At 47.1% G+C, this 24,529-nt stretch overlaps 1 protein-coding gene across 2 annotated transcripts in view; it reads right to left on the bottom strand.

Moving 5' to 3' along the window:
• The window catches only part of UST (uronyl 2-sulfotransferase), a 301,922-nt gene that overhangs the window by 85,038 nt on the left and 192,355 nt on the right, over positions 1–24,529 (bottom strand). For both annotated transcript variants that reach the window (XM_042987293.1, XM_042987294.1), the window contains one exon: positions 20,753–20,906. In XM_042987293.1, the coding sequence (XP_042843227.1) occupies positions 20,753–20,906 (154 nt within the window). The remainder of the gene's footprint in view (positions 1–20,752; positions 20,907–24,529) is intronic.

Genomic DNA, 24,529 nt, shown 5'->3' with positions numbered 1-24,529 from the left:
CATTTGAAATTCAGCATACCTAAGGCAGAACTTGTGTTTCCTGGCTCTCTGTCCCTTCCTTCCCCACCCTCGGCAACACCATCCATGGTTGCTACAACCAGAGACCTGGGATCTTCCTAACTCCTCCTCTTCTCCTTCACATCCAGTCACTCATGAAGCATGTTGCTTCTACCTTACGGATGTGTCTTAATCTATCCATTCCTCTACCAGGACAATCCTGTTCCACGCCAAAATAATTTATCTTGTTTTGCTCCAGGTAACTTCCCCTGGCACAAGATTTCCAATGCAAATCCTATCATGTCCTCTCCCTTCAACCTCCCCACCCGACCATAATTCAATCTAGGACTTTTCATTGTCCTCAGCATAAAGGCCCACATACTTAGGCTGTTTTTGAAGGCCTTTTATGATCTAGCTCCTGCCCACCTTTCCACCTCCGTATCACCCTCCTGTCCTCTGCTTTTTAAACTCCATCCATATGAGATTCTCCTATTTCCTGAGACTCTTGACCTGTGCACATACTATTCCCACAGCCAGATCACCTCTCCGTTTGACGTTTAATGCCTGTTTTCCCTGATAGATTATATACTCTCTGAGGGCTGGAACCACATCTGTGTTTTTCATTATTGGATTCCCAGTATCTGCCAAAGCACTGGCTACAGAGTAGGTGCTGAGTATTTGTTGAAAGAGAGAATGAATGAATTAGCCACATTAGCATATAAAGAGTCCGATCATTTTACGCACATGATGTACATAATCAGTTGCAGATGGGTAGGTTCATTCAGAGATGTTAGTAACAAAATGCCAGGCCTATAAGGCTTATTTATAACTTGAGGAAAGAACCCAGGAAGAAGAGCTGAACTTAAAAAGAAAACACTTTTATTTTTAGTCCTTGAGTGTGCTCATGAGCATGTGTCCATGTAGGTGGGGGGACACAGAGGTCTACCCGTGGGGATGTGATCACCTTGAGAGGACCGTGTTCTCCGTTTCGGGACAGGGATGGGATTGCAGTTAAGTGAATCGGTAAACAGTAGATTGGAAAAGTTTAGGGGATAGCCATCATTTCCGAGCTTTATAATTTTGTTTCAGAGCTTAATGTACACCTTTCTAGACCCTCCTGCACTTCGTAAGCTTACTTCTGACATTCTATTTCCTAAATTCACTTTTTCTGCAAAACACCCAGCTGGCCTTCACCTTGGCAGTCAGCAGCAGCACGGTGAGAGCTAACTCCACCCAAGGTTCTGACCTTCCGGCTTATCCTCACAACTCAAACAGTGATTGGAGAGGAGATAACCTCTCTGTATCTTTTCTACAGTTAAGTGCTATGACTAAAAGAGGTCGGGTTTTGGGTTTTTTTTTTTGTTTTTTTGTTTTCTCTTCTCAAGTCCTTGGGATCCCACGTTAAAAGAGACCTGATGACAAATCCTGTTCTTACATTTGGCTTCCTGCCTGTTTTTGGGGGGTCTCTTTATCTAATTAACTAATGATGGCCTGATCATAAGTGAAGGGCCTTCCCTGCGTGACTCCCTTCTGGTAGACCCTGGTAAAGATATTTAATTGCGTCTCGCTGCAACTTTGTCATTTGCAAAATGGGACTAATAAGGCTATCTTGGAGAACACATTTTTGGAAGATTGTAGACCTAATGAGGTGCTTTGAATTTTTCAAAAGAAAAGCCCTTTGAAAACTCGGTCTTCATTCAGCCCTTGATGTAGAATCATTTGTTTTGACTGAATTTTAAAATCTGCAATGCTAAATGTGGCTTTCTAAGTGAAGTCAATACAGATTGTGCTCTGCAGAAGCCTGACTCGCACTCACAGCATTTAGAGAGAATTAGATGAGGTATCTTTTATCAAAAACATTAAAATCCACACTGGATGGAAAGTGGAGACCAAAGCAGTGTTCGGGCATAGGGTATAAAACAAATAATGGCTTCCTTCAGTTTGGAGCAGCTCTCTCCTAAAGAAGATTTCTGAGAATGAAATGTTAATATTTGTCAAACTGACACCATTTGATTTACTCATAAATAAGTAAGTGCTATAGACCTCAAGTTTAAAAGTACTGTTTGCGAGGTGGCTAAACCTAACAGTGTCTCTTTTTGGCTTTGATGCTGAAATATTAGTTTAATTAAATGGGTAGAACTTAATTTCATCAGCTCCAAGGGAGACATGAACGCTGAAACCCTTTGGATCCACTGAGGCGACGACTAACTTTGTTGAGGATCTCGAAGCATCCATTTTATTTAGGAAGAAGTCCAGCTCAGTCATCGGCAGCAGCCTGGAAACAACTGAGAGATCTGTCCGTAAAATACAGATCCAGAAATTTCCGTGAAAGGAAATATATGATTTGATCATGTATTTACTGAACGGTGAATCCATCAAATATTCATTTGGTTATTTATTCAACAAATGTTCTCTGAGCACTTACCATGTGCTAGACCATGGTTTTTTGTTTTTTGTTGTTTTTTTTATTTTTTTAGGTGAAGAAACGCTGGTAGGACAGATAAGTTCTCTGCAAGTACACAGAGCTTAAGAGCTTCCTACGCAGTGGGCTCCAGGGAGCAGTGAACGGGCTGTTGTACACAGAGCAGAGAGGAAAGGGCTTGCCCTTCAGGACCTGGCAGTTAGGCTGGGGAAGGACAAAGGTAACAACGAGAGAGTCACGTAGAACAGAAAGAGGCAGTTCAGCCTCGTGGTTAGGAACATGTCTGCTGGAGCCAGCCTGCCTGAGTTTGAATCCTAGCTTCATCACTTAATGGGTGTAACTTAATTCTTACCCTCCCTGAACAGCAGGCTTCTCATCTGTAAAATGAGAGCATAATAATACAATAATAATCTCATAAGATTGTGTTGTGAAGGTCAAGTTAAGTGTTCAAGGGCTTAGCAGTGCCTGGAACAGAGGTGAACTCAGGAGTAAGTGACAGGAGAAGAACACACGAGTAACTGGAATTCTAGAAAAGGGACAGCACCCCCAGGCTGGAATCAAGAGAGAGTAGAGGTGACATTTCGAAGGATAGCTAGGAAGCGGATGAAGAGGGCAAAGAGAAGGAGGCTTTCCAGCTTAGGGGAGCAACATAAGGGAAAGGGTGGAACCGGGCACGAGCCTGTCTGGGAAGAGGCTGGGAGCACCCTGGCTGGAGTAGTGTTTGTTTGGGACAGCGGGAAATCAAGGCTGGCGGGATAGGTCCAGATGAGTGAGACCTTTGAACGGACTTTCGAATTCATCCCGGAAGATGGGAGTCACTTAGCTTCTTGAGAATGGGATTAAATGCTGACGTGAGGGGCTGCTCTGGACAACTAGCCCGGCAGCACCAAGCAAGGTGCGAGGGGAGGGAAAGTGGCCTCAGAGAAGGTTTGCGAGGGAGCCATTGCAGAGGTGGGAGAAATTAAAGGCCGAGGTGCTGGCAGGAGCGATGGAGAGGGGCTGAGGACACCTGAGAGGCATTCCAAAGGGAAAATAAAAAGGGTTTCAGTGCAGATTGGACTGAATGAATGAAGAGCTGCTTTTTTTTTTTTTAATTAGGATTATTGTAGATTGGTGATATATGTATATTATTCAGAAGTTTTAAATACATAAGTGATCAGATTCGGCAAAAAAATAAGCTAGGCAAGATGTAGGAGAGTGACCGCAGCAAATTCTTCTAGACTACCCAAGGAAGGCTGAAAATGAACGCCTGAGGAAACCCCAGGGCCCAAGTGTCATCGGAAAGAAAGAAACATCGTGAGACAGGAGGGGCCCATCTGTGAAGGGCTGGAAATGGAACTCACGGTTCAAAATAAAGAAAGATTCACTCGGGCTTTCACATCTGGGATTCTCACAGGAAAGTGGAAGGCATATACTCATTTATAGTAATGCTCTACATTGACTGATGGGAGCAGCCAGAAATGACCAAGTTAAAGTCTCAGGAACATATTCTGTCAAAATAATTGAAGTGAGGGGATTTATTCTCTCACATCAACTTAGTTTCCAGAAGTAAAGGAGACATAGCAGTCTCGACTCCTGGCACTCTCGCCCACCACACAGGGCTGAGAGGGAGCACGCCAGGAAGTGCAGGTCCCTTGGAAGCTGTCCCACAGAGCTTCTCAAGTCCAAAACTTCAATGAGAAACATCATCCACCCAAGGGTCCACAGTCAAGGTTCCTCTCACGGTTCTGGGCTTATTTGCTTCCATAGTTGTGTTTGAATGGATTGACAGCTGCTCAGAGCACTGGGTCCTAATCAAAGAGTCTTTGCCTTTCTAAAGTCAGGTATATCAAAGGACTTTCTGGTCCTTTCGTACCAGCCCCACAGGAAGTCAAAGAAGACTGTGCAACAGAAGTTGGGGAGACATGTGGTCTCAGGGTCAAAGATGATCTTGATCAGGCAGCACTTTGTTCTTACGTTTGTTCAGAACGAAAGGCAAGGTGACATGTGTGCCTGATTCTACCCTCAGCCTCCAGTTGTTTTTCATGTCTCCTTTCTACTACGAAATTGTGAACGATGAATGTATTCTGCATTTATTACAAGTTATGAAATGTGGTCACCGAGGAACTGACTTGCCGGGGAAAGATCATACCCTTGGGAACAGAAACAAGCTCACATCCAGTCCAGAGACTTCTAGAGGGACTCCAACATTGAATTTACCCCCTAGTGTGTTATCTTTCCCTCACCGATCCAGAGAAAACGGCTGTTGAGAACACGGCTGTTCTGGTTACTAGATGATGGGGGCGGTTACCAATAGTGACATCTAATGGTGAAGGGTTAGAAAAATACTGTCTTTTCCTCAGGCTTTTCTGACATTAGATATTAAGATTCATGCTGCTGGGGACACCAGCGTGGTTCAGCTGGTTAAACAACCAATTCTTGATTTCCGCTCGGGTCATGATCTCAGTTTGTGAGTTCAAGCCTTTCTTCGGTCTCCCACTGTGAGCTGCTTGGAATTCTCTCTCTCTCTCTCTCTCTCTCTCTCTCTCTCTCTCTCTCGCTCCCTCTCTCCCTCCCTCCCTCCCTCCCTTTCTTTCTCCCTGCCCCTCCCACGCTCACTCGTGTGCTCTCTCTCTTTCAAAAGTAAGTAACTAAACTTAAAAAAAGATTTAGGGGCACCTGGGTGGCTGAGTTGGTTAAGTGTCCAACTTCAGCTCAGGTCATGATCTCATAGTTCATGAGTTCGAGCCGCATGTCGAGCTCTGTGCTGACAGCTCAGAGCCTGGAGGCTGCTTTGGATTCTGTGTCCCCCCCCCCTCCCCCCGCCCTGCTCCTACCCCACTTGTGCTCTCTCTCTCTCTCAAAAAATAAACATTAAAATGAATTTAAAAAAAGATTTATGCTGCTTATAGTCTTCCTGAAATGAAATTCCAAACAGCCTAGATCTCAAACATTACACTCTAGTAGAAAAAAAAAAGTGGAAATGATCAAACATTGACCGTAGTGATTTGATTTTTACTTCAATCATCTGGTTTTTAGAAGAAACCAATTCTTACCACCACTATATTTAGCACTGTTCTAGAGATATGACAAAAACAATTGGATAAGATCTATAAAAACTGGAAAAAAAGAGAAAAGTTATCATTATTATCTGGGGACGCAAATTTTATCTGGTAAATGAAAAGAATTCCCCGAAAATCTATTGAGAAACAGTAAGAGAACTGAGTGAGTTGGCTGAGTTAAACATGACATACAGAATTTAATAACAGTAATAATAATATGCAAAAATAGCAAAAACAAAGATAAAATAACCTAGAAATAAACTTAAACGGTGCAAGATCTAAATGAGAACATTTTAAAAATACTCTCAAGGGCTATGACAGAAGTTTGAACAAATGGAAAAGCAAAACACATGCTCAAAGAATAAGACTCTGCATAAAGATGCCAATTCTCTATATGTTAACCTAAAATTTAATGTAAACCCAGCAAGTAACGACAGGGTTTTCTGGGCATATATGTGAAGAGGGGGGGAGCTGGACAAGAGGATCTGAAAGTTCCCATGGAAAAATTAACAAAGATAAAGAGTAGGACAGTTGGGGGAAAAGATTCATGAGAAGAGATTAGATATGTAAGAGTGTGCGAGTTACTGTACCTAAAGACACAGATGCATGCAACAAGATTGAAAATCAAAAAATAGGCCCCTCCAGAACCATATTATGTGCTAAAAGCGACACTTTAGATTAGTGTGGAAAAGATGAATTATTGTATTAAGGTCATAAGGATAATTTGTCAGCTATCTGGGTGGGGGGAAGATACTGGATTGATACGTTACACCTGACAGCAGGATAAATTTCAGATGAATCAAAGATTTTAATTTAAACAATATGAACTACAACAACCCCCCTGGGAGACACCATGGAGTTGTTTTTTTTTTTTTTTTTAAATAGCTTCAGAGTGAAGAAGGTCCTTGTAAGTGTAGCACACAACTCGGAAATAGCGTCTCACACCGTGATATTTACTTTCTTGCTCAAGAAGCTTGGGGACGCCTGCCTTCTGTGATGAATTCTAAAGTCCCTTCTCTGATTCTCACAGACTCTCAAGAATCTGGACCAATCCAGCCTTGACTTAACTGCTTTCCCAAATAAATGCTAATCAAACCATGCTTCTCCCATCCTCTTCCCAGAACTGACTCTCATTTCCTTTTTTCCTATACTACGTATTGATTAACCTCTCCCTTCTCTGTCAGTTTGTGATGCTCTTGTTCATTGAAGCTTTTAATTGACATAATTGTAGAGTCACATGCGGGTGTGATGCTTATTGATTAAATAGTAATAATAACAACAGTAGAATACTGTTGACAGATATAAAATCCCTTACATCTAAGGAGCAGTAAGACGTTGAAGAGCCATAAGCAGGGGAACGACAACGTCAGATGCGCAAACTGGACACTATGGCTATGGATTGGAGGGACATGAACTGGAGACAGGTGGTTGAGTCTAGGAGGTTTTTGCAGATATCCAGGTGAGAAATGATGAGGGCTTTTTACTGATGACCTTGATGGAGGCGGATCTGAAAGAAGTCAAGGAGGAAGAACCAACAGGCTTGGCAGGTGACTTGGTCACTCCTGAGCCACCTCCCACCCTCATGGCCACTTTCTACTCTAGCCATTGCAGCAGCCACAGATTCACGCACAGGTGACCTGAGATTGCCCTTGCCTCGGCGGCTTAAGACATCCCTTGCTTTCTGTTCTCAGTGCTACGCCCACAGGAACCCGCCCGGCACTCATGTGTGCAGAGCCCAGAGGTGAGGGAGTTAAGGGGCAAACTCGACAGCCAAAGGTGAAACCGGAGGATCCATGCACCCCTTGTTTTTTCCCCAAGCAGAAAAAAAAAATTAGGGTGAATTCTACACTGTCCTCAAGAGTCCTGGCAGGCTTGAGTCTTGGTTTCCAAGGGAGTGACCGATGTGAGGACATACCCTTGTACTGGCCTTGCTTCCTTCCCCATTTCTCTCTCCAGTACCTCACGCCTATTCCCTGGGATGGCTGTCCACATTCCCACACCCAAGCCCTTCACCCTTGCCTCAGGCTCTGCTTTCTGGAGGATGACAGGCTAAGTAGGTGGCTAACTGCACATGGCTTGGGGGGTCAGAGAACGAAAGCGGGCAGGGATGACTCCAGAGTTTCTTGTTTGGGTGACTAAACAGTATCACACTCACTGAGAGTGGAATACAGGGTTTCCCTGTGTGTGGTACAGGTAGGAAGTAGGGACAGATGCCCATCGTAGTGCCTGGCACATTGTAGGTGTTCAAAGCACGCTGAAGTTTCTCATGCTAGTGGAGAAGAGAAGCATATGTCATTAGTACTCTGTATATGTATCTGTTATTAAGTATGTACTGAAGTTTAGGCTGGGTTTTGGCCACAGAGCTGTGACGGGTGCTAAGATCAAAAGAGGAGATTATGCAGGGCGCCTGGGCGGCTCAGTTGGTGAAGTGTCCGACTCCTGGTTTTGGCTCAGGTCATGATCTCACGGTTCATGAGTTCGAGCTGCACATTGGGCTCTGTGCTGTCAGTGCAGAGCCTGCTTGGGATTCTCTCTCTCTCCCTCTCCCTCTGGCCCTCCTCCGCTTGTACTCTCTCTCTCTCAAGATAAATAAATAAACTAAAAAAAAAAAAAAGAGATTATGTCCTATCATCTAGAGAATTACATTTTAGTTAAAAATATAAGACATATACCACCATGAAATAATTTGGAGGATTTAAGAAGCAACACACATTAGCAAGTAAATATATATATACACACACACACACACATACACACATATGTATATGTATATATAGGTATATAATCCACACCAAGTAATAATTACTGGAGAAATAAAGATTAGCAGTAATCAAAGTTGGTTGAGGTTAACTTTACCATGTTAGATTAGATCACTTTTCTTAATTGCACATAGTTTTTACTAATAGCAACCAGAGAATGCCATAGTTAGGTCTGACATTCTATCATCAACAAAGTTTCCTCGGTCTCCTATTGAAATTGAGAACTTTCTTTTGTACATATGCTGATTTCTTTCCACCAAGTCTCATCCAAGAGGTGAGTTTATTTCAAAAAATGGAAGTGAGCGTTTAAGACGGCAGGTGACAGGGCGCCTGGGTGGCTCAGTCAGTTAAGCGACCGACTTTGGCTCAGGTCATGATCTTGCAGTTCGTGAGTTCGAGCCCCACATCAGGCTCTGTGCTGATAACTTGAAGCCTGGAGCCTGCTTCAGAATCTGCTTCAGATTCTGTGTCTGCCCCTCTCCCACTCACACTCTGTTTCTCTCTCTCTCTCTCTCTCTCAAAAATAAAATAAACATTAAAAAAAAAAGACTCTGCAGGTGGCAAAGGGGCAGCCATCTTTACTGTAAATTCATAGCAGAGTCACTTCCTCTTTAATGCAAAAGGTGATGAGTATATGAATGTTGGTACAATTCCATTGTGTTTCCACTTTGTCCAATGAAACGCTGAGCCGTTTTTACAAATCTTTACTCATCGTGAAGCTGAGTAGGCTTTGGCCAAATCTCTTTCATTTAACCATGAATATCTTCATGAGCTTAGGGTCAGAGAAAAGATGGTCTGTGCACGAGTTTATAGCCGGTTCATCCCCCACCTGTCCCATTCATTCCTGGCTGCTTTCCTAGAAGACCAATGCAAGTGTCATGTGGGATAAGATCAGACTTCCTACTAAATTCCCACCAAACCACATTTACTGGTTCTACCCTGTCTGTGACACTCATTAGTCACTCATAAGAGGGAACGGAGGTAGTTTGTTAAGCGTGTTCTGCAAAACCAATTCGAGCTAAGACCATCACAGTTTCCAGGCTTGATTATTTATTCTATCACTTTTCCAGGCATTTACATCTTTCATATTTGGGGGCGCCTGGGTGGCTCAGTTGGTTGAACATCCGACTTCGGCTCAGGTCATGATCTCACGGTTCGTGGGTTCATGCCCCACGTCGGGCTCTGTGCTAATAGTCTGGAGCCCGGATTCTGCTTCGGATTCTGTCTCCCTCTCTCTCTGCCCCTGCCCCACTGGCGCTCTGTCTCTCTCGCTCTCAAAAATAAACATTTAAAAAAATCTTTAGTGTTTGGAGGTGAGTTTTACCTTCTTGTTGCATTTCAGGAGATCAAGCATCTGTTTTACCAGCTTCTAGAGAAGACGGCTCTGAAGATCCAAGGCACTTGGCATTGGCTTTTGGCTCCCTAGCCCTCAGCCTCCATCTAGCCACCTCTTTTTACGAATATGCTCACACTAACATCTACACCGTGCCCCATGCTTTGGGAAGAGAACCTGCACATGGTGCTAAATGGTCAGCCATGCCCTTCTCTTAGTTTCTATCCCCCTTGCTGTTAAAAGTATTTGTCCTTCTATTTCCAGCCATTAGAGGGCAAGGCTGCTGCAGCTAACAGATTTTAAGGCTTGTTTTGGGAGAGCCCGAGCAAAGCAAGCGTTTTTCCAATTATGCACCATCTAACTCAATTTACATTTATTAGAGAAACTGCCAGCTATTTCATGTTAATATTGACATTTTCATAAGTACTTGCAATTAGAATTTAAGCTGAGAGTCCAATAAATCTCTCAGATGTTTTACACTTTTACTTTTCCTGTCTGTCTTCAAACTTTGCAAAATATTTTTCAGGACGCATTTGGAGGTCATCCCGCCTTTGGGGAATTTGTGCTGTGTATGTAACACGGTTGGGCAGAGAAAAAATATTACAATTTGGCAAAGCAAATTGAGGACAACTACAGTGGTGCGCCGGGTTCTGCAAAACAAATGCAAGGTATGAAATTCAAAATTTTAACGCAGATCAGTTGAGCCATTAACTTGGCACTTTATATAAAACTTCACCCCGTAAGTTCTTTGAATAGCAAATGCCCTGACTACATTTGGGGAACATTATTCGAAAGGACATTTCCTGACTGCATTTAAAGTGTAGTTGTATTTACCCATGTCTTTTCATTTAGTATGTATATGTATTTGTATACGACACATGTCTCTTTGATGAGGTGGCAATACAGAGGTCCTCATGCTCAAGGATTTTATTCGCCAAAGTGCTCGCTCTCTGTTTTACTGCCTGAAGCAGGGCTCTAGAAAGTGAGATGTTAAAGGCACCTATCATAGACTCTTTGGTTTCTGTATAATAAATAGGACCCACTTCAATTTAGAAGGAAGCCCGATAACACAGGTACAAGTATTCGTTAACACAGCAAACCTCGCACTACATCATCAAACTTCTTTAACGACATTTATCTGCATGGGCCAAATAAAAGCCTTACAAGCAGAAACGTTTCTGAGGGGAAGGCGAGTACAGCTTTTTCCAAACGGGCAGAGGATACGGGAGGTAAGACTCCAGAAGATACTCAGGCGGTGCGTCTCTTGGTGAGAGCAGCGCCTGCTAACACAGCCAGTCACGGATGTGCTGTTATCCTTCGTACTTCTCCACCTTTGCTACGTGTTGCCATCACTTCCGGAGCTTGTAACAAATCCCAAAGCCCAGGCTGCACTCCAGATCAACCAGACCAGAATCTCTGGGTGTAGGAGACAGGCATCAGTAGTTCTGGAATCAGGTGATTCCAATGAGCGGCCAGGCTGGAAACTGTCACCTTTGTGAATATGAGCCAACTGGCCCAGCAGGGGCGCAGAGCTGAGCCCCCAGCGAAGAGACAGCTGCAGGGTCCGAGGGCTCACAGGGAGGGGCGGGGTGAGGAGCAGAGGAGCTCAGCTGACAGGTGGCCAGCGGATGCACCTGGCTGTGCCCTCGCGGCCCTGGAGTTTGATGCTCCTGTTGGGACCTTCCTTCAGGAGTGCATGTTGCTTCCCCTGCTCAGGGCCATCTGGAGAACTGCTTTACAGCCCCAAAGCTCCTCGCCTCCCTAGACCCTCTGCTCCAGCCAAGCTGGGCGGGTCACCAAAGAGCAAGCCTCAGGCTCTCAGGCTTTTGCACACACTCAGTTCCTATGGCCCTCTTGACCCGTACCCCTGCCTTAATCTATATCCGTCCTTAAAGATGGAGCTCCCACCTCGGCTAAGAAGCCTCCCCCAATGACCCCAACTCTCCCAGATTGCCTTCCTCACCTGGATTCTCAGACTGTGTCTCCATCATTATTTTGCTAATTAAACGTGTCCCAGCCAATGACAATTTCTGTGCTGCTGCACTGAGCTATGACCTCTCTCCTTGTTGGTGGTGAGCTTTTCAAGTTTGGTTCTTCCGTTGCTAGCCGGGCTGTTAACAACTAGGACAGTGGGGTGTTTTACACTTGTTTGTAAATGCTCCCCCATCACCACCCCTGCCCCAAACTGGAGCTGCTCCTTGTGTATGGTCAATGCTCCATAAACACTTGCTTCTTCATTTATCTCCCACTTGGATCTCTGCATTTAGCCTTGAACTAACTGGTCTATGCACATACTTGGAGTCCTTCTGTATTTCGTTAGCTAATTTTTTTCAAAATGTAAAAGTTTCAGGATTCCATGTACATATGCCTCCCGTGCTTTAAATCCTGAGTGTCTCCCCAGTGCTCTTTAACAGGGCCTGACCTCTGCCTGCCCACATTACCGGACTCAGCTTTTTCTGTCCTCCTTCTGATCTCTCTGCTCCAGCCTCCCTCGTTCTCCCCCTCGGCTCACTGTGCTCCCTCCTGCCACCGGAACTTTGCACATGCTGTTCCCTACATCTGGATGTTCTTCCTTCTCCTCTTTCCCTTCAGATCTTACTTCAACCATCACGTCTCTGACCTCCCACTTGCCAACTGCCTCATCCTATGCCTGGACAGTGCCCTGTCTCTGCACTGTAGGATGTGATACAGTTACTATCGCACATGCATTTGTGCGGTGGGGATTACTGCCTGTCTCGCTTATAGGACTCTGAGCTCCATGAGGATAGACGTTGAGTCTATTTTTGCTCTATGTTTTATCTCCAGTTTCTATTATCGTGCCTGACGTACAGAAAGGACTACCGGTGTTTATTGAATAAATGAATGATGACTGGATGGATGCGTCATTAGTGTTAAGGAGAAAACCCAAAATGGAGGACTGTACTCTTGGTTTTGAAGACCAGAAGCAGGGTAGCCGTAGTTTGGTGCCATGCCACAGTGGAAAGCAGATGAGGGCCCCCACCTATGGACGGGACGGGTCAAGTGCCTGTCACGCTCACATCGCCTCCAGTCTCTTTAGGACCTGCAGTCCTAGGTGACGCTGTGGCAGGCAGAATAGTGGGCCTTGAAGATGTCCACACCCTAATTCCTGGTACCCGTGAATACGGTATCTTATGTGGCAAAAGGGATCCTGCTGGTGTGATGAAGGTTACAGTCCTTGAGACCGAGAATATTCCGGATTATCTGGGTGAGTGCGATCTAATCACACGAACCCTCCAAGTGTAGATCCCTCCTCAGCTGGGTTAAAGGGATGAGATGGAAGAAGGAGGAGAGATCTGTAGCAGGTAAGGGGCTCAAGTCACTAGGTGCTTTGGAAAAGGGGACCACATTTCAAGGAACGTAGGCGCCTCTAGACAATGGGAATGGTGCTCACGGGAGCACCAGGAAGAAAATGGGATCTCAATCCTGCCAGCACAGGGCATGGATTCTGCCTTCCCCGAATGAACGAGGAAAGGGGTCTTCGCTTTGAACCCCCAAAATGGAAGGCGGCTTTGCCGACACCTTGGTGTTCTGTGCTACACTTCTCACCTACACAAATGCAACGGCAGAAATTTCTGTCGTCGAAGCCACTACGCGCGCGGTCGACCGTCACAGCGGCAACGGGAAGCTAACACAGGCCCTGCGCGTACGGGATGCTCCATCCTGTCCCACCCGTCTGCCTACCCCCTCGACCAGAGCAGAGAGGGGACGTGTCTCAGGGGCAGCCAAACACGACCGATGAGGCAGCTGGACAGACTGACCAACTGGACAAATCAGGGTCACTCAGGGCCTTGAATGTGAGCCAAAGAGAAATACCGGGCACCACTGTGGGAGCAGCAGACGAGGCCACTGAAGAAGGCGAGAGGAGGGCGAGTGGCTGAAGCGTGTCAAGGACAGAATCGCAGAATAGGGAGCTGGGGACCCCTGGGCGGCCCGGTGCCAACGTAATTTGGTGGCCAGACCTGGCTCCGATTCCGAGCCACGTCTGGTGTCCCGCCTTGATGCTGGGCTTCGCTCTGCTCCCTGTCCTCCTCATGGGCTGTGCTCTGCGTGGCATGTTCTGGTCTTTGCCGGCAGTTGTGGTCCTTCTGTCCTCATTCCTGGACACGTCCTCATCATTGTCCCCACGTTTCTGCTCCCCCGGCCCCTGTAACCTGAGGTAACCTGAGGGGATCTGAGCTCCTTGTAACTCATAGGGCCTAATACGACTTCCTCACATTTGGAGTTTGACCCTATCCATGTAGCCTGTCTGGGCTCCCCTTTGGAGCCCATAAAAGGGGGTCGAGGGGTGGGACCTAATACCTACACGCAGAGGTGTAGGAGGATGCTGGAAGGTGAATGAGCAAATGTGAGGAGGGCACACTAACCTGCGACCCACCAGTTGCAAGGCTGTGGCTATTTGGTGGCATCCTGACCAGTGGCTGGAGGTTCTCCGTTCTTCCCTCACAAGGCACCTAGCCAGCCTTTTCTCCGAGACCCCTTCTTGTTTTCGACTCTCCTGCCCCTCCCCCTCCTGTGCCATCATCTTCTCTGTTTGCCAGAAGCTTCCGGGGCCGCTCCGGGTGCTGCTAAACCCCAGAAGTGGTCTTTGGTTCTAGCGATGCCCGTGACCACTTTTGACAAATGGATTCCAAAAATGTTTCTCTCGAGTCAGGGCTCTTTCGTCCTCCGCACCTCTGCGCGGCATGAGGGAGCATTTCGGCCCCGGCTCACCTTTTCTCCCCACTCCTTGGAAGCCGACAGTGTGCTGTTTCCGTGACTTTACAGCCCTGTGCCTACAGCTGCTTAGGTTTCCAAGCAAATAAACAGGGACAAATATATGCCAGTGGGCCGGGATCAAAACGCGCCTCCAGCTGCTGGGAACACAGAGAGAAGCAGTTTCCTTAGAAACAAATTCCCAGGGGAAGGGGCCTGGTGGGGCCATGTGAGATCGTGGCGGAGGTGGACCTCACGCTTCAGGACATGGCCCAGCGTGGCCTGGGCTACAGGGGAACAGCAGCTCCTGTCCGTAGGAGCAATAGTCTCTACAGGTCACATGCAGCCAGTGGGTGAAAGCATTAATGCCGAAACCATTTCTGGAAACTCTTAGCTTTCAGAGTACTTCTGTGTAGAATGTCTCACTTATTCTCCCAACAACTCTGTGATACAGGCAAGGGAGGTAAAATATCCCCATCGTACAGATGAGAAAAGTAAGGTTCACGGAGGCTAACTCACCGGCTGGGTCACCCAGCTAGGTAGGCTGTTGTCTCAGCCTGCAATCATAAGCCAAATCTGAACTAGTCGGAGACAGAGTATTACTTTTTTACTTTCCAAAATTCAGAAAACATAGATATTTACTGAAATACCGAAAGAGCAGACCATCCAAATCCCATATTTGTTTTCTTTCTTTAAGAAGATGACGCTTAATAAAGACGGAGGCAAAGCCCGAGGTTTCGATCACAAGACAGCCTCAGCTGGTCAGGGCAGAGTGGAAATTTCCAGAAATGAGTATTTCATATATACATTTCCAAAGCTAAAGGACGTTTAGAGTCCAAAACTTTCAAGCAGATTAAAATGCATAGCTCTCTGCAAAACCTTTGCTGACGCTGGCCAGTTTTCAGACTTCTCCAGAATCCAACGGGGCCAACATGATTCACTGAATTCTTTATGAATTAAGAAGCTGTAAATTATGCATCTTTTTTTTTTCTAAACATGCATTACTTTCCACGCTTTACAGCCAAGGCGAATAAACAGTATCACAGAGGCGTTTTCTCCCTGGGAACGTCTGCTTCTCTCCCTGTTCTTCAAATGGAGGGTCGTCTAGTGGAAGGGTCCTCCGGTGAACGTGCAGTAAGCTTGGGTAAGGAGGCCAACCTGACATTTTTTGGAGTTTGAAACTACGAAGTGGTATCCCTGCAGAACATTCGACCATGAACCTTTCTACAGCCAAGTTTTAGGCAAACAGCAGGCAGAAATGGCACACGTATACATAACGAACGGAGTGGAAATGCCAGGGCAAGAAATCCATTTGCAGGGAAATTCAGCAACTGGAAAAGGGAGTGGCTTCTGCAGGCATGAGATGCTCTCCCTCGCTTGTAAATCACAACAGTTGCTTTTCATTAGCGGCCATTCATTCTTTCATTAGCTACGTTCTGGGTGCCAGGGACCTCCCTGCCCTGGAAATAAAAGGAGCCTGGACTCCAGCTGGAGAAGAGTCTCATGCGCTGGGATGTATCCAAGTGTGCCTGGGCTCAGCTCTATCCCACCTTATGAGTCTAAAAGCAAAAGAGAAAGGAGGAACCTGTGCGTTGGGCGGCCCAGTGTCTGGGTCTGGACAAAGAGATATGAGCCGAAGGGAACGGCCTTTTCACGGCGTGGCTGCTCTATGTTGAATTTGTATTCGTTCTAGCAAGAACATTTTTTTAATGTTCATTTATTTTTGAAAGAGAGAGTGAGACAGAGAGTGAGCAGGGGAGGGCCAGAGAGAGGGAGACACAGAATCGGAAGCAGGCTCCAGGCTCTGAGCTGTCAACACAGAGCCTGACGCGGGGTTCGAACCACGAACCATGAGAACATGACCTGAGCCGAAGTCGGACGCCCAACCGACTGAGGCACCCAGGTGCCCCAAGCAAGAAGTTATTTTAAAATTATTTTTGTGTGTGTGAATACAAGGGAAGCATGGTTTGGAAAGACATAGAAACTTCTAGAAAATCTAACTGTTTCCAGAAAATATGGGAAATAGCTATAAGATGCTAGAAAATTTGGGAAGAAAGAAAAGGTTATAACAGCTGTTGTCTTTGTAAAGATGCGTCAGACAAAATGATTTTGCTCAGAAAGCACAGAACTTGGCCCAGCCCAGTCCTCTTCTTCCTTTAACATGCAGGAAGTAAAACATAAGGTCCAAATGATCAAATGATACAATTGTGGAGTTGGGGGCCCGGCTTCTCCTTCTGGTGGGGCCTCTGACCCACCCTCAGACCCAGACCCCGTTCCTACCCCCTGTGAAACAAGAGTCTCCCCATGACCTCCAGGGACCCTGCAAATCCTATGATCCCTTTACCCTTTTCCATTTTCTTCCAAACCAGCATCACAAGATGATATTATTTCACGCCCCCCCCCCCCCCCCCCCAACCGGGGCAGGCTCAGAGGCCCTGGCCCTCTCTCAGCTGTATGCTAAGCAGCTCTGTGAGGCTCGGGGCCAGGAGCAGAACTGCCTGAGTTTTGGCAACTGGATAAAGCAAGTGACTTTGGAGTGCTGAGATCTGGAATAATGTGGGTACATCAGTGGACCCATTTGGGGCCAGCTCCCATGACTCCGCGTGCGTGCAGTGTTCAGGGAGAGGTCTCGTCACACGGCCACGCCTGCCTCCTTCTCGGGTGTGGGTGCATCCTGTGCGTCCCCTCCAGGGACAGCGGTCTCCTCACAGCTGCCCTACACCCCACGGAGACACAACACCCTCTTTTGAGTCAAACAACTGACCACCCAGGCTTGCCAAAATGAGGGCAGGCTCTGAAAGGGGACAGTTTTATTTCAAGGGTTTAATGGGTCCAAGGAGATGAAATGAAAAGTTTCAGCTATTAAAAAAAGGGGGGGGGGGGGATAGACCATCTTCTTCCAAATAAACAAACTATCCTTTGAACAAGAAAAGAGTCTTCTAACTGGGTCAGGCTGGGGCCAGGTCACGAAGGAGTCACATGTCCCGTGGGGCCCCCTCTCTATTCCTTGCTACCCTGATTTCTCCCTCTGCTGCTTTGGGGAGCCCAGTGCTCTCCTGCTGGGGCCCTGCCAAGGAATGACATGAGCTCATCGGACACAGGCCCTTCCCAGGACACAGAGCTTCCATTTGGAAAGGAGGCCCCTGCAAATCTCTAAGGGTAGAATTCCAGGCGGGGAAAGTTCCCCAGAATCTCTCAAATCACACCATAAAGGCAGCATAAGATTAGCTTTGACTACCAACTTTCAACACTTTATGGGTTTGTTTGTTTTTTTTAAATCTAAACCATGATTTTTTTTTTTCTCTCCTGTTTACAACCTCTCTGGCAAATGATTACAACTTAACTGTGTGAATACGTGCAGACTACGTTATGTGCAATGATTCACAGGATGGCAAAAACGTGACAGGGTAGAAAAACCTAGAGAATTGCTCTCAGCTTCCATATTAATAATGTGTTTGTTATTTAGTAAGTAGAATGCTATTTAGGCCTCCAGTATTTCAGCCCCTCTTCTGCGTGCCAGGGACACAGATGGAACTTTGATCCTATCTGGTCCTCAAAGAGCTTATAGGCTGTTGGAGGGCAGAAGTTAAGACATTATATCACCCAGAGAAATGGTATCACCAGCACGGAACTTTCTGAGAGCACAGAGGAAGAACATCAAGACCTCCCTGTACAGCTGTATAGCCTGTGCACTGCATAACTGTGGGGTCACCATCCCACAAACTCCATTCTCAATAGAGCCCTGTGGAAACTTTGAGTGGGAAGAGCCTGTGAGACTTGCAGGGATTGGCCAGATACAGGTCTAGCGCAGGAGGGAGGCCCTGACTCCTAGAAAGGTGGGAGAAGCCTGCTGAGGGTGTTTGCAGGCTGATGGTATGACACATCCCCGCTGGGAGAAGGGCTCAGCCTTCCCATGGAGACTCCAGAGAAAGAGCACTGAGGAAGGTGGGTTTGACTTGGGGTCATTCGGGTTACTTCCCAGCTCACTTAGAGAAACTGGCGTCACTCATGGGGCTTTCTACGATCTGTTCTCTCCCACCCTTACCTCTCCGAATTTTCCTCCTGCCACTTTCCTGTCCCCACGCCCCACTCTCCACCAGCCACACCGTTCTCCCCGCTGATCTCTGAATGAACCACACGTGTGCCCACTGCAGGCCTTTGTCTGGATGCCCCTCCAGGTGGAGCTGTGTGCCCCTCGCTGACCAACTTACCGACTTCCATCTTCTACTCTGACAGTCCCTCCGATGCCACGTCCTCACTGTCTTCCTCACCCCCTCACTGACATCCCAGCCGGTCCCCACCCCCTCTGGCATTCTGGATCCCCAAGGCTGCCCCTCCACTTCCGTGTTTTTCCAAAATCACTTTTCACCTTCTGACGGACTGCGACTTTAGCTATTACCTACATTAACGTTTGAAGAGCGGGATTCATAAAACTCACTTCCAGATCTTTGGTTTTTCAAGATCATCAGCTATAACTTGGTTCTAACTTTCTTAGTATCAGGATCGGGTCAGGAACCGTAATATTCTTTGATTAAATTGAATATGCCCCATCATTTTCAAAAGAACATATAAATGGTAACCAAGAGCCAACGCAAACCACAATAATCCAAATAGACATTACTCCTCTAATGAGACCGGGAAATCAAAGAGACCCCATGAAAGCAAAGGCTGTTTCTTTCTCCCCTTGGCTTCTTTTCCTGCTTCTCTTCTTGCTGGGATCTGCACCCTACTCTGCACATGCCTTACCTTAACGTATGCCCCCTTTCTAAGGGATAGAGAGATGATGATATCTTTGGAGTTTTCCAGCACAACAGATGATATCTAAGGAATGACTGGGCAGAGGTATCATGTGCCTGTTCCAGACCACAGACACTAGATATCTGCACGCCAAGACCCCTGGCTTCAGGGAACGAGCGACTTATGAAGGACGTGTGGACCCTGTCTTGTTCTGACCCGCTCCTGTATGTTTGAGAGGACACACACCCGACCCTAATCACCAATAAAAACCGCAGATCCCAAGCAAAGGCCAGACTCCCTCTTCTCGTTTCCAAATCTCCTGGACACTCCATCTCTATCTCTTTCGGTATATATCTTCAGTCAACCCTGCTTTTGCCTCCTGCTGGGTTGGGTATGATTTCCATCCTGTGTGAAGCCAAGGAGCCTCCTGGCTGATTCTGTGGGACTGTCCCCCACTCTGGGTCCTCAGACCCAGCCCGCCTGTATTGCTAGTAAGTGGTTCTATCCTCTGAAGATGTACTTGTCACTGAATAAAAAATATATAGCCATGGTTATAACATGCAGTTTCAAGGAAAAGATGAGAGTTTCTGCCACTAAATTTTTTTTTTTAAAGTAAAAGCCATTTTAAAAATATTTCACTAAAGCATTAGGTGGTTGAGTAAATCCTGAATGGTAACCGGGCTTAGTTTCTGGTCTTGGCCCATCTATGAATGCGTTGTTTCACAGCAGATAAGATACAACTCCATTTTCTCAACTCTGCTTGTGGATTGTAACACGTGAAAGTGACATCACGCAAGATACTCCCATCCTCCAAACACGAACTTTCATTACACTTTTAAAAATTAAATGAGGAAAGAGAAGCTTGGGCATTGGCTGGAATTGTGGGTAATGACACTTCAGCTCTAAGGATGCTCTGTGGCCTTGACAGCAGGGGACACAGGCTCTGGGTCACTCTCCCACCCTGGGAACAGACTTGTACTGACCTTCTCATTACTCTCTTCTCCTTCTGCTGTGCCCAACAGCCCAGGATGGGTCTGGGTGACCCCAACAGCCTCCCTGAGACACACAGACCAGGATTTCCCCTTCTTTACCACCAGATCTCGGCTGCCCGACAAGCTTTTGTTGATCTAGGTCACAAACAGGTGACAAATGCACTCTAACTCTGTTGCTGGCCCTCCCTTTTTGTTCCCAACTCTGCCCTATGGAAACAATTACTGGGGTCACAATTAACATCCCCATGGAGCTGAGGGTCCCCAAACAAGGTCCAGAAAGAGCAGTTTTTGCTGAGACAGCCTAATTCTGTTGTGCTCTGGTGGGCAAGAACCCGGACTTGACATTGGACGACCTGTAAACAGTCACGGTTGTGCCCACATCCTTTAAGGAACCACAGGGTCTCATCTGAAGACACCCCTCTCTCATAGGACTGCCACGGGAAGCACGTTGTGCCCTTCAAGAGAGATTCCAAACACGTCTAAATGACAGTAACACCCATCAGGTTTCCCTAGGGATTCCCCTGGGATTTAGTGCGAAAGACAAACCAGGAAAAACCAGACTAGAAAGTCATTTGAGAAGATGCTCATCAGGATCTGGGTCATCTGGGACAATCAGCTTTTCACGGGCAAAAACTTCCTCCCTGAGGAAGGTGCCACAGAAGTGCCACGGGACAGCCAGGGTGGGGAGGGAGAGCTCCCCGGCCTCCAGGGGCTCGCCCAGGGCGGGGTGGGCCACTCTTAGATGCCACAGGACTTACCAGGTAGCGTTCCTCCTGCCTCATGCTGGGGGTGCGGATCATGTGGTTCTGTTCCCCTCTCCAGTCTCCAAATCGACGGAAAAAATAGTTAGATAAAAACCGGTTGACGGGGTCTCTAATGATGTTGATGTAGACGGGCTGGTCTCCTCCAAACCTAACACATGCACACAAACATGGAGCTGGTTACGACCCATCACTTCTGGAGGACAACAAAGCCCACTTAGACTCCGTTTCCCCTCTAGCTCATATATTGTCATTAGAGGACCCAGTCTGCTAAGGTACCAGTGAAGAATTCAATCAGCGAGCAGGGGTTCCTGATCGGCACTTTATTATGTGTGGGAAGTGTGTGTGCGGGGACCTGCTGGGGTGGAGAGGGCTATTCCTGGCCAGCACCATGCAAACGACTGGATTTGTCAGCAGGGAGGTGTGGACATGGTCTCGTTTTCTCCCTGGGCTGTGGGTCCCTGAGGGTGGGGGCACGCGGTGGTGGGTTTTGTATTCCCAGAGTCTGGCACAGACACACTGGCAGGTGGCTGCCCCTCATGGAACGTGTGATCAATCCCGATTGCCTCGCTGGGTGAGATGGTGCTTCTTCTATGTTCTGATTCCAACAGTCTCAGGGCAGGTGCTCTGCAGGAAGTGGGTGACATTAGCCAACGTTTATTAAACACACTCAACATTTATTAAATCACCTTCTTGTAAGCCTTTCGTGAACACCTCACAGAAGACTCACAACGTCTCCATGGAGTAGGAACCACAACCGTCCCCATCGGCACCTGGGGCAGGGAGGGGGTGAGTAATTTGTGGCTGAGCCGGGATGTGAACCCAGGCAGGTCTGGCTCCAGAATCTGTGCTCTGAACCATGGAAAGAAGATTCCAGAGTTGAGAAAAGTAATAACGTAAGGGGGCATTATGAGCACAACAAAAATCTATGTAATTATCCTCAAATGGAGGCAGGTGGTTTTAGATAAAAATAAAACGAGTATCTAGGTGTTTCATTTTAATGCCTTCCACAAAGGTATTGGGTAAATGCTCTGAACGCTGGCCTGAGGGCAAGGCCTCCCTGAGGCAAAACGATCAGGTTGGCTGAGTTTTTCTTAAGGCTTCTCCCCTTTTTCTTTGACCGGCCTGCACACAATGGCCCTGGGGAGCCTGGGAGAACACTCCAGGCTCTGGGCACAGGTCTCGCTCTGGGGACCTTCTGGGGACCCGCAGGCAGACCCTCAGGGTCCTTTTACCCTGTGACCCTGTGGCCTTCTGATGAGGATGCCTGGACATTCCATCAGGGGTCAGAAGGAGCACAGAGAAAACAAACTGACGAGACCCCGTCTCAGGACTCCCCGGCTGGCAGACTCTGTCACCTTGCAAAAGCCAGCCCAGAATCACAGTCACATCCTTCAGCAGTTCTGCCCCATCCCGTGTCCGTCCTTCTGTCCGGCACTGTCCGTGTAGGTCTGCCTCTCCCGTCAGCCTACGCTCCTGGAGCCGGCAACGATGCCACTTAGCACAGTGTGAGCCACACAGTAGGTGCTCAGCCAGTGAAGACTTGAATGCCTGGGTGTATGCTTCTAAGTTTACAGGCTTCTGCTGATATCACAGGCCTCTGCTATAGATGAAAGTCGACATACCAGGTCACCCATCTTTTGTCGTGTATTAACTCACATAAGGTCCTAGGTCTATTTGTATTTTTATCTAAAAAATGTTTTTAACATTTATTCATTTGTGAGGGACAGAGAGAGACAGAGTGCAAGCAGGGGAGGGACAGAGAGAGAGGGAGACACAGGACCTGAAGCAGGCTCCAGGTCCTGAGCTGTCAGCACAGAGCCCGACGCGGGGCTCGAACTCACGAGCCGTGAGATCGTGACCTGAGCCGAAGTCGGATGCTCAACCGACTGAGCCATCCAGGCGCCCCATTTGCATTTTTATTTTTATTTTTTTATTATTTAAAAAAAAATTTGTAATGTTTATTTTTGAGAGAGACAGAGACAGAGACAGAGCGCGAGCAGGGGAGGGGCAGAGAGAGGGAGACACAGAATCTGAAGCAGGCTCCAGGCTCCAAGCTGTCAGCACAGAGCCCAATATGGGGTTCGAACCCACGAACCCTGAGATCATGACCTGGGTCAAAGTCAGACGCTTAACTGACCGAGCCACGCAGGGGCCCCCATCTATTTGCATTTTTAACGAGAAGCTTCAGAAAGAGGAATCCAAAGGTACGAAAAGAAATGACTGTCTAGTGGTGGACTTTCAGGCACCAGGCTGCGTGAATGATACTCTGGACCCCTTGACCACTCCCCACGGGAAAGGTAAGCAGGGTTAGCCGTGCCAATACGAGTCTCGTATGGACACAAGGTGACGTTCACGCAGCTGGAGGCGCATGGGAACCAACTCATCTCACAAGTCAGCTGTGCCAAACCAGCTCACCCCTATCGTCCTGGAGGTATCTTCCTCTTTTTAATTAAATTGAGTTTCGTACCTACGATAAGCAGCAACTAAAGTAATAAAGCTACGGGTTAGGAAGACAAAGCATGCGTCCCAGATGTGAATGCCGGGAGGCCCTCCGCAATTGCATCAGGCTTTCCAGAAACCTCAACTGTAGTCTGTCTTCATGTGAAGAATGACTGTTACCGCGAATTAGCAGAAGTGCCCAATCCTGTGAAGCAAGGCACGGCTTCCCACTGTGAGAGGGCCCTCAGTCTGGCCGCTGCCATCTCCCCCCGAAGGCTGCAGACTGACAAGGCTTCTTGGACGTGGGTGACGTGCTCTGAGTTGCACGCGGCAGCCCAATGCAAGGTTTCCAGGATAACTTTCCAAAACAGAAGTTTTAGATGGTTTAGGAATTTATTAAGTATCAGATAATATAATAGCCACTCTCTCGAAATTTCTAACTGTAGAGAGACATCTGATAGAGATCTCCCCCATTCCAGAAGTCAACAGTAATAATGGTTTCAGGCTGCCAGCCCGGTCCTTTGTCTAGGACAGAGCTCCCCCCAAACTGGTAAAACTGGGGTGGCACGTCAGTTACACCAAAGAGGCCAGAATACCACCCACGCTTCCCAGGGAAACAAGTTTCCCCCCCTCAACCCATCCTCTCTCGAGATGAGTTTCTCCTTCTCCTGCAATGTTTGGTCCTAATCAGAATTCCTGGTCACCCTTAGAAGGTCTCCCAGTCTCCTGAACGTAGGGCTGCTGATCTGTGCCAGAAACAGAAGGCTTTGCACGCCCACCCAATCTCAGGCCACGCAACACTCTGCCTTACGTTTTCAACCCTGAAGAGAAGACTTCCAGAGCCTCCCGGTGAAGTCCATCCTATTGGCCAACCTGACCCCTGAGGTCTTTGGTATACCAGCCAAAATTCCCAGTCTTCTTTTATCCAGACTTCCTTTTGTTCATCCCCTCGACATAAAGAATTAGCTTCTCTTTTTGTTTGTGGCCGGTGTTTTTGTTTGTTTGTTTGTTTTCGTTGGTTTGTTTGTTTTTACAACTTTTAGCCTCTTCGGCTTCAATTTTAAATCCTGTAAATTCTTTTGTGCATGTTTCTTCTTGAAAATTCCTTTGGCAGTTGTCTTCAGACTTATTTCCTTTTATTTTTTAATCTGTACTACTAATTTGGCCTTTATGAAGCTCTAAAAAATTGTGCTGACCACAACTGAGGAAAGGCTCTGCATTGTGCAAACATCCTAGAGCAGAGGAGGCAGGCCATATTTTGTTTTTCACTTAACAACCCACGCTCTTGTCCCTTGGTCACCACAACAGCTACTGCATATGTGAAGCTCTCTT

The sequence above is a fragment of the Panthera tigris genome, chromosome B2, assembly GCF_018350195.1.
Source record: "Panthera tigris isolate Pti1 chromosome B2, P.tigris_Pti1_mat1.1, whole genome shotgun sequence".
In the NCBI taxonomy this organism is placed as follows: domain Eukaryota; kingdom Metazoa; phylum Chordata; class Mammalia; order Carnivora; family Felidae; genus Panthera; species Panthera tigris.
Note: the sequence above shows the minus strand (reverse complement) of the source record. Positions and strands in the feature narration are given on the sequence as shown.